Source organism: Pundamilia nyererei, unplaced genomic scaffold, assembly GCF_000239375.1.
Source record: "Pundamilia nyererei isolate P.nyererei 1_Seehausen unplaced genomic scaffold, PunNye1.0 scaffold00108, whole genome shotgun sequence".
Lineage (NCBI taxonomy): Eukaryota > Metazoa > Chordata > Actinopteri > Cichliformes > Cichlidae > Pundamilia > Pundamilia nyererei.
The window spans coordinates 1,274,090-1,283,892 of NW_005187509.1; the positions used below are offsets into that span (position 1 = coordinate 1,274,090).

Below are 9,803 nucleotides of genomic sequence, written 5' to 3' on the forward strand. Positions count from 1 at the left end.
CCCCCCCCTTCGGGTGATCACATAGTGAGGATAGTTCACAGTGATTAATGCAACTTAAGCCAAAGCAACTGAAAAACCAAAAGCAAGCCTCCAGGTTAACTTTTATGCATTTCCAAAAAAGGCTAACCCTCAGAGTCCAGAACAACATGTGACACCCTGAGACCAGAGAGCATCGGCGTGCTTTGCCCAAACTTGGACCTACTGGACAGGATTACTGCTTTTATAAGAACCTGCAGACTGTGCCCCACCCCGGCTTCAACATGAGCTCAGCTGTACTTTACAACATTCCCTATCAGGTGTATATATTCATGCTCACTATAAATGAGGACCCTCTGGTTCAGCTCCACAGTTTCTCCTTCAGTTTCCGTGCCATGGTTATTCTACACATTCACATTGTCGATAAATGTTTTTCTGACACACTTGATTTCTACCTCGAAAGGAGTGTGCCTCCGAGACAACGGGGCACAGCTGACCCGTCGGTTCATGAAGAGGTTTGTTGTCGGGGCTAAAGTGTGCTAGCAGACGCTACGTTACATGTTTTACAGAATAACACTTCATATGAAGTAAAACTGCATATGAAGAATTTCTGCTTTCCAGTTGTTGTAACGGAACCAGTGCTCACATTTGTTTCTGCTGTCCTCTGTCCATGTGTCTGTTTGTGGGATGTTACCTACACAGTATCAGAGGAACATTTAATCTGGGCACCATATGGAGCTCCAGCCTCTCTCTGCCTGACGGATAGAAAACTGCTGCACTTTCACACTGTGACATCCGTCAGGTTTTCAGCGCAACAGGCAGACACACGACAACCTGTGATTATTGCTCTACGGTTTACAAACTGCTCTGAAGCAGCTGCCTCTTCTTACAGTAATGACATGTTATTAAAGCTCACCAGCCTTTCTCATTAATTATCACATTACCTGTAACTCTTAATCAAAATGACGGTATGTTTTCACACGTGTGGACGGTTGTGTCACGTATGCGATTTGTAGCGTGTGCACTTCAGTGGGGTGGCTGTAGCTCAGGAGGTAGAGCAGGTCATCTACTGATCGGAAGCTTGGTGGTTCGATCCCTGGCTCCTCCAGTCTGCATGTCAAGTATCCTTGGGCAAGATACTAACCCCAACTTGCTCTCCGATGCATCCATCGGAGTATGAATGTGTGTGAATGTACTTAGAAAGCACTACGTATAGATAAAGTGCTTGTGAGATTGGGTGAATGAGGCATGTTGTATAGAGCGCTTTGAGTACTCCGGGAGAGTAGAAAAGCGCTATATAAGAGTCAGTCCATTTACCATCTAGCTACTGTTAGGAAAACACAGACTCGGCTGGCCGCGTGTGGAACAGCAGGAACTTTATAATCGAGAAGCTGAACAGACTGATGCACTTTGTCACTCACATTAAAAGCAGGAAGTGTGTGTGCAGCTAATTAGCAGGTAGGGGAGGAAAATGCAGGGCACAGTAGATTTGATCATACACAGGGGACGGGGCACTCGAGGGTAACGAGGGGCGATTGCCTTGCTATGAATTGGTAATTGAAGCTGTGCCAGGATGCAGAGACAGCTGTACATACACAGGAATACAAAACTCCCGAAGCCAGATAATTTAATAAAGAAACCATTTCCTCCTTTGTTGTTTGTGGCTCTGCATTAAAAATACATGCACAAACATGTGAGAGACGGAGCTCACTGGTGTGAAACAGATAAATAACGGTCAGAGTCATTAAACATTTATTCTGCATTCAGCCTGCAGGCCTCAGACAGGTCACCGAGTCCTGCCTGTTTTCTGATTATGGACACATCATTAGTGAATGATGCACAGCACAGCGCTCGTCAGCATCCAGCACCGGCCCGCAGGGCCACACAGCAACTTGTAATGAGGATTGCTCCACGTGAAATCATTCAAATCCAAACAGTCCAGCCTCGGCCCGCTCACAACCAGCTGAATCTTTGTACAATAACCTAATGAAGACATGTAAAATGTTCCCTTCATACTGTGAATATTTTCACAGGAGTGGGTCGCAGTTCAAGTTACTTTACCAGCCTTCTCATAACTTTGTCATGTATGGCATTTTCAGAGCTGAAAAACACATTTAGGCTGTGTTTGCCACTGAAACCGGTTTTATATCTTTTCCCAGAGTCCGTGTGAAGATTAACTGTGCTTTGTCTCAGCAGCTCTGCTTTCACCCACATCTCACTGCTTAGCTGTAATTGCTACAGACTCATTTCAATAGTGCTGCTGCTCACACTTGTACACAGATAGCATCTGATTAGTTTCAAACGTCATTAGATTAGATCAAAGTTCGAGTGAAGCCAAATACATATTCCACAAACTCTGACTTTCAGAGCTCTTTCAGGTGGAGGAGGCTGTGCAGCTTAATTTGTTCCCTCAGGATCACTTTGGTGGGATTTAAAACTGTGTTTGAAAAGTTAGGAAGAAATGCTGATGTTCACTCCAGCTGTCTGCAAAATCCTAAACAACATGATACAAGCAACTTTAATAAAAGACAAGGAAACACAAGCTAGGAATATTTGACTTAAAGGTTAAAACATGTCTTCACCCTGAAATTAAAGAAGAGCTGCTTTTGTCTGTGAAAGCAGAGAAAAACCGTCAAAATATTTCTCACGCCCTCTCTCTCTTTCGCACATGCGCACACACACACACACACACACACACACACACACACACACACACACACACACACACCTCAGTCTCCTGCAGGATGACGAATAATTAAGAACAGAAAACGAGCCCCTCCATCAGAGGTGTGGGAATTGATAGCCTCGAGCCAGCCAATCAAAGCCAATGGTTTGATGTGGCCTGCAGCCAATCGTTATATTCAGTATATGTGCACACATGCACGAGAGACCCCGACCAATGAGAATGAGAGTGGTGCAGGTTAAGTGGTAGATTCCAGCAGATCAGACACGCACACACACAGAGGACAGACAGTCAGACGGTCTCACCTGTCCAGGGCGATGCAGCACAGGTGTAGTATCGACGCGGTGGTGAGCAGAACGTCCAGAGAAGTCCTCACCAAACAGAAGGTCTCGCCGTAGATCCAGTGCTGGTGGACCAGCTCAATGGCGCCGAACGGCATCACCAGCACCGACACGAGCAAGTCGGCAAACGCCAGCGACACGATGAAGTAGTTGGTCTTGATTTTCCTGAAGAAAGAGAGGCGGGATCAGTTAGTTCATCATAAATGCAAACATTAGGAGGATGTCCATGCGTTGTCAGAGTTGCACGCACTGACTGAGAGCACTTACTCTCTGACTGAGGTCATAACCATTGGAGCCTGTCAGGTTTAAGAATGTGAAGTATGTATTTTAGAGAGCACAGTGCTTCCATCTGCGTCCTTAGACCCGAGCTGGAAGCAGCATTTTACCCAGCGACCACTAGTCCCTGTAGTCAGGGTCCACACCTATCTGGCTCCTCCCACAGCATGGCTATTTAAAACTCTAAGGTCTTTAAAGATGAATAAATGTCTAAAACTAAAGCTCTTCTCCTGCAGCACACCCTCTCAGAATACTCTGATCAGAGTCAGCATGCATGTTTGACCTGTCAGACATGCATGCTGTCCTGGGGAGGTCAGGGAGGACTGTGACTGGCCAATAGCTCACAGGTGAGAAGCGGGACAGTGTGTCATGGTTTGTTTTTGGTTTTAAGAAGGATTTGTGTCTGTGCTGTGACCTTACATTCATGTTATGGGTTTGGTGCCTCAGGTTTGGCTGATTAAAGGTTTGTTGGTTCCCGTTCGCGTGTGTGAGTCTGTCCTCTTACACTGCTCCTGTTACTCCCCCCCCCCATCCTTTGTTGCGTCCCTTTGACTGAGTTTGCATGTGTGCTTTTCACACAGTGGTGCACGATCAGCTGCTCCTTTTCAGTGTGTGTGTTTCTTACTAAACGTAAGAAACACACACACTGAAAAGGAACACACACACACACACACGCACACACACACACACACACACACACACACACACACACACACACACACACACACACACACGTACATGTCTGAGTGAAGAACATGAGATTTTGGGATGAATCCTCACTGATTTCTAAGCTCCTGCTGAGTCTTTGTTCCTTTTTTCTGTGTTAAGTGACTGTCTTTATCCAGCAGCACGGATCCCACAGACGAGTCACACTCCTCCAATTTCACCAAGATAAAGACGACAAACTTTTTACAAAAACCACAGACAGTTACTCTCATCTTCTTCACCAATTGCTACAGCGGGCTCGTGCTAGTCAGCAGTTCAGAGAGAGGAGGTTGATAACGTTTTGCTCACATTTTTATTGATTTGATGAGTCGCATGTTGTCAGAAACACAGCCCATTTCATTCAAAGCATAAACAGCCTTCACTTTTCGATGAACCACTTGTCTCTGAGTGATTCTGTGTCGCCTACACGTTTCTTAACGGTTGTGGGCAAGCATGGGGGTCTGTACGGAAATGGGAAATGGACATGTTCTTATATAGCGCTTTTCTACTCTGTCTGAGTACTCAAAGCGCTTTATACAACTAATTCATTCACCCAATCACACAAGCACTTTTTTCTGACCTAAGTGCTAAGTAGTCTACCATTCATACACATTCACACTCTGATGGATGCATCGGAGAGCAACATGGGGTCTTGCCCAAGGATATTTGGCATGCAGACTGGAGCAGCCTAGGATCGAACCACTGACCTTCTGGTTAGTGGCTGACCTCAAATAGAGAAATGTGGGTGTGGCTTCAGCACGAGTCTGCTAATGTGGGATGAGCCTGATTTAGTAACGAGCATGTGGCGGCATCTGTTATCACCATCACAAACCTGATGGTGATTTTGTGTGTTTTAGCACATGTTAACACATGTCGCACTCTGCAGCATCACACACACAAACAAAAACCACTTATTCTCTCTTATGTTTTGGATTATCTGCTGGAGTTTGAGTCTCTTGGTTATACTTTAGTCCAGTTAATGTCTACTTTCTGTTAGCTTTCTGCTTCAGGTGATTTGGTTTATTTAGTGTTTTGTGTTTCCTGTGTGCAGTGTCGCCCCGTGTAGGTGTTCTCGTCTTCTGTTACTTCCTGTTTTATTTTGTCACAGCTGGGTTAAATTTTCGGACGCGTGCTGAGCATGCCCGAACCTTTGGAGCTGCACAGCACACCTCCCAGTTCATCCTCCGTCTGAAACATGCTGCTTTAGCTCCTCCCCCTCTAAGACAACTGTAGGTGGGATGAATGAGATGACCTCATTAGAAATAGCCACTCTCTATGACATCACACTGATCCAGGTGTTAAAAAACTGCCATAAATCATCTATTTTATCCGACGATGGGCCATCATATTCATCATTTCTAACATTCTAAATGATGGAGCATTCACCCCCCCCCCTCCCCAAATCAGCTTTACTTCCATCTTTTTAAGTACATTCTATGGATTTCACTCTGCAGGTTTTAAACTGTGCCTCACTGCTCACACACCTTGGACAGACAGACGCACACACACACACTTACTGCAGTTTGACAAAACAAAGAAATCCTGAGACGAGGTGATAGCTTGCCACTCTCAGTCAGCTGTAAAATCCTGGACTTGTGTGTGCAACAAATCAATTTCAGCTATTGATTAGTGGCATCACAGTTTGTCTGTGATGCCACTAATAACCTGATGGACAAAAAGGCAGCTGCACAGCAGTCAGTCAGTAATTCACTCAAAGGCAGAAAACACCACCACTAACAGCTCTGCAGACAAAAAGTCGGTCAGTCAGCCGCCTCGTCTCTGCGCTGTCAATGTCCGCGTCTATAAATAACCTCAGTACGAGGGAAAGGCCGCGAAGGCTTTCCATCCATCCACTGCTCTGGAACAGGCCGGTACACCTCTGCCTGCAGTAAATCCTGCACACACACGCACACACGGAGCTGTGTTGGCTATAATTCAGAGCAGTTTAGAAGCATTAAGAAGCCCTGAGGTGGAGGAGGAGGCACTGTGTTTAGTCAGGATGACAGACTGTGTTTAGCTGAAAGTCCTTTGAATAAATAAACTTTATTAGCAGGGACTGTGTGACGAGGACGTCCAACATGTAAGATCTAAGAAAAGATGATTCAAACAGAAAGGTCAGAGAGGAGAAGCAAACATGCAGGAATCATTTCAGATGCTCTCATATTCATCACGTTTCTGTCCTGTCCAGTCAAACTATTTCTGGCTGGGTCACCTCCTGATGGCGAAGCCACGTAAACTAAACGACCATCTGCATTTATAACAAATGCCGATAAAAAGCACAAAGCTTGTAATCTTGTTTTGCAGAATAGAGCCGGAGGCCTCGACGGCGTCTGCAACAACACAATCACAAAGACAAGCTTTAATGGGAATGATAAACCCTACAGTTCAATTAAATCCCCATAACTGGATTTTTATTTCATTACTGCCTTTCTGAGGAATTTCTGAGAGGTGCAGTCTGGAATAATAATAAAGGAATTTAAACTTTAATGTTTTTTAAAAAAAACAGCACAAAACCCTGAAATCAGCAATTACACCGAATTAATCCTTGGAGGATACACAGTTATTTATTTCATTCATTTAAATCAGAAAAAATAATTTCAAACTCAATTAAGTCAGCCAAATATTTTATGACTACAACTAAAAACACGACTCCAAATAGCACTTTAATGAAGTGCAGGGATAATTTAACGACAATCTCAAAGGCAGAAATAAAACAATGGAAAGAATGAACGAATCGTTTGGAAAGGTCTTTTCTTTCATGTTCTTTTTCACTTAAACTATTTTATTTGATGAATTTAGTTCTTACTTTTGTAAATGATGTAAACTTTGATGTTAAAAGACAAAATCAGAAATGTGGAAGCAAAGTTTCTGCTGCGACCCGTTTATAATAGCGAGTGCTCGCAGAGCTGCTCAGTGTCTATAAACACACACACTGTGTTGCAGCGTGTGTGTGTGTTCACACACTCGACATGACACACAGAGAGAAACAAAAGGTGGTAACAGTGATTTTGTTTGTGTGATGTTTCATGATGAGTGCTTTACCACCCTCTGAATCACCCTCTGCTGGTGTTTACTGTGTGTGTGTGTGTGTGTGTACTGTACATTAGGTAAACATGTAAAATGCCTCTAAGCTGTTGAGCTCCCTCACACAGACCTGGCTGCTGTGGAAAAACCCGACCTCTGCCTCGATGATTTACTGGTTACAAGAATAAAGCGCTCAGGTTATTTCAAACCACAGATGAAAGATTATGAGAGAAACAGAGACTTACTCAGCAGTTTTTATTATTTATAAATTATTCTGATTGTGACATATTGAGCTGCTAATGTTATCTTATATTATATTATCACCAAATGGCTGTGTTCCTCATTAATTTGTTCCTCGCAAATTAATGAGGAGCACCAGGTTTACTTGTTGTTCCTAGAGTATTTAAAAGTAGAATGGGAGGCAGAGCGTTCAGTTTTCAGGCCCCTCTTCTGTGGAAGCAGCTTCCAGTTTGGATTCAAGAGACAGACACTATCTCTACTTTTAAGATTCAAACCTTCATATAGTTAGGGCTGGATCAGGTGACCCTGAATCGGGGGTTCCCATTAATTTAGTAACTGGGATTATAAATTTGGAAAAGCTGGTCCCAGACTGAGTGAGAGCGACTCTGCAGTGAGGGATGAGGAAGACATTTACAAAGGCACATGAAAAGCAGCTTCAGGAGGAATGGGCATTATGCTGTAATCTGAGTTTCTCTGACTACAACAAGACTACAAACAGACGGGTGATAGTCATCCATGAGCTGCTGGAACCGTTTTTTATTCATTCACATGTTGAAGCGGCTACAACCATTATCATCTACAAATTATGCCGGGCGACAGTCATAGCAAAGAGATGAAGCACTTTTGAAACATGGGGAAAGCCAAAAACTGCGCTTCCTCCACTTCCGTACCATTGATTCATTAATGTTGAATTCTCTCGCAGCTGCTCTATTCCCATGTTGTTGCAGCATATTAATAACTAACCTCGTATTGTGGATGAATAATCTCAGTTGTTCTCCTGACTGAAGTTTGGCCCGTGTATAGCATCCTGCTATGCGATTGCATTTGTCCCTAACCACCACAATCCCTCACGTTAACTTTTATCGAGTGGAAAAATCGTTGGCGTTCATCCTCCAGCTTCACTGTGCTAATGTTATGCTAACACAGCTGCGTCGCTAGCAATCACGTCACGTAGCACAACATTATATACCAGGTAGTCCAACTTCAGGAACCCTGCAAACGTCACTGCTGTTTAGTTTTCTGTCTTCATTTATGTTGGAAGTGATAGCAGAGCTGTACATTTTAATTAGTTACAAAAATCTCTCAGTCGGAACATGGTATGTCATGTTTAGGTGGAAACTAGCGAGCTAACTTCCTGTTAACTTGTAACTCCGTTAAATTTAATAAATTCTGTTTTCATGGATGCATGGATGTTAAACGTAATTGTTACACCTGGTAAAGCAACAACGCTGATGATTTCATTAAATATGAAAGAATTTAGACCGTTTTTAACTCTTAGTGTTCGTTTGACTTTGGGACCTGAAGTGGACGGAGTTTTGGACCCAGATTACTCCACGAAGCTTCTCACTACAGCAGCCATAATGCTCTGACAATCCATCAAGCAGTGCGGCTTACCAAAGTTGTACTAAAACATTTTTTAACAGATTTCTGCACGCTAAAATCTGTTCGAGGTCAGTAAGCACAACCAGAATTCATACATAAGGAACACTCTCGATTTTTGTGAAAATGTTATACAGAAGAAAAGAATATATCGCGATATTTATATCGTTACCGCACGTGCTTCAAATTATACCGCGATATGGATTTTAGGCCATATTGCCCAGCCCTACATATAAATTAATTAATTAATTAATAATCTACTCATCATTGTTTAACTGAGTTGAGATCTGATGACTGCTGTATGATTCACTTTCACTTTAAACTCTTTTAAACTCCCATCAGGACAGAAATATTTGAACGTAAGCTACTGTTCGTCTGTCTCACAGTGACTCTCTTCTCTCGCTGTCAGGTGTCAGCCTCCAGGTCTGAAAAACGAAGCCAACGCGTACCTGCCAAAACACACAGCCCCCGATTCTATTGACAGGTGGAGGCGACACAGGCGGCTGGAGTTCCTGAACTGGACCTCTGGGCCAGGTTTGCGCTGTTGGAGCCTTTTGAGGCACTTTTAATAACATCATGTGACCAATACCATGGCTGCTGTGAGGTCACTGTACTAACATTATTGTCCAAGACTTTTTGGGGCACAGTGAGATTCAATGATTTTATCTGGATGTTACTGAGCTCAGCATCCTCCAAATATGATCAGTTCTGGCTCCAAAAAGCCAACATGACTGATTAATGTTAGGCTGCAGAAAATAATGGGAGATGTGACTCTGTCCATCTTTTGTTTACAGTTTTTGGTTTGCATAAGCACTTGTCCCACATATAAACCCAAAACCACACAAATCACACACCAACTGTATGTGAGCCTTTACAGACCGACAGGCACGACCACCGTCACAGTGACTGATCTCACCACTGGTAATCTAACAGCTGTTCCTACCTGGGATACTCATGATTCCTGTAAATGATGTGCAAAGAGTTCCTATTTACTTTATCACCCACGTTCACCAGAGGGACGTCCCCACTGAGCATTTCCCAGTGGACAAAAGAACAAAGACATAAATGTTCTCACCTCAGCAACGTAAGACATCACAGCAGACATGCCGTCACTCACTGACTTCAACATGCCACACACACACACACACACACACACACACACACACACACACACACAC

General features: G+C 43.6%; 1 protein-coding gene across 3 annotated transcripts in view; it reads right to left on the reverse strand.

Moving 5' to 3' along the window:
• Window positions 1-9,803, reverse strand: part of htr4 (5-hydroxytryptamine receptor 4) — a 165,127-nt gene that overhangs the window by 68,100 nt on the left and 87,224 nt on the right. For all 3 annotated transcript variants that reach the window (XM_005741224.1, XM_005741223.1, XM_005741225.1), the window contains exon 4: window positions 2,965-3,165. In XM_005741224.1, the coding sequence (XP_005741281.1) occupies window positions 2,965-3,165 (201 nt within the window). The remainder of the gene's footprint in view (window positions 1-2,964; window positions 3,166-9,803) is intronic.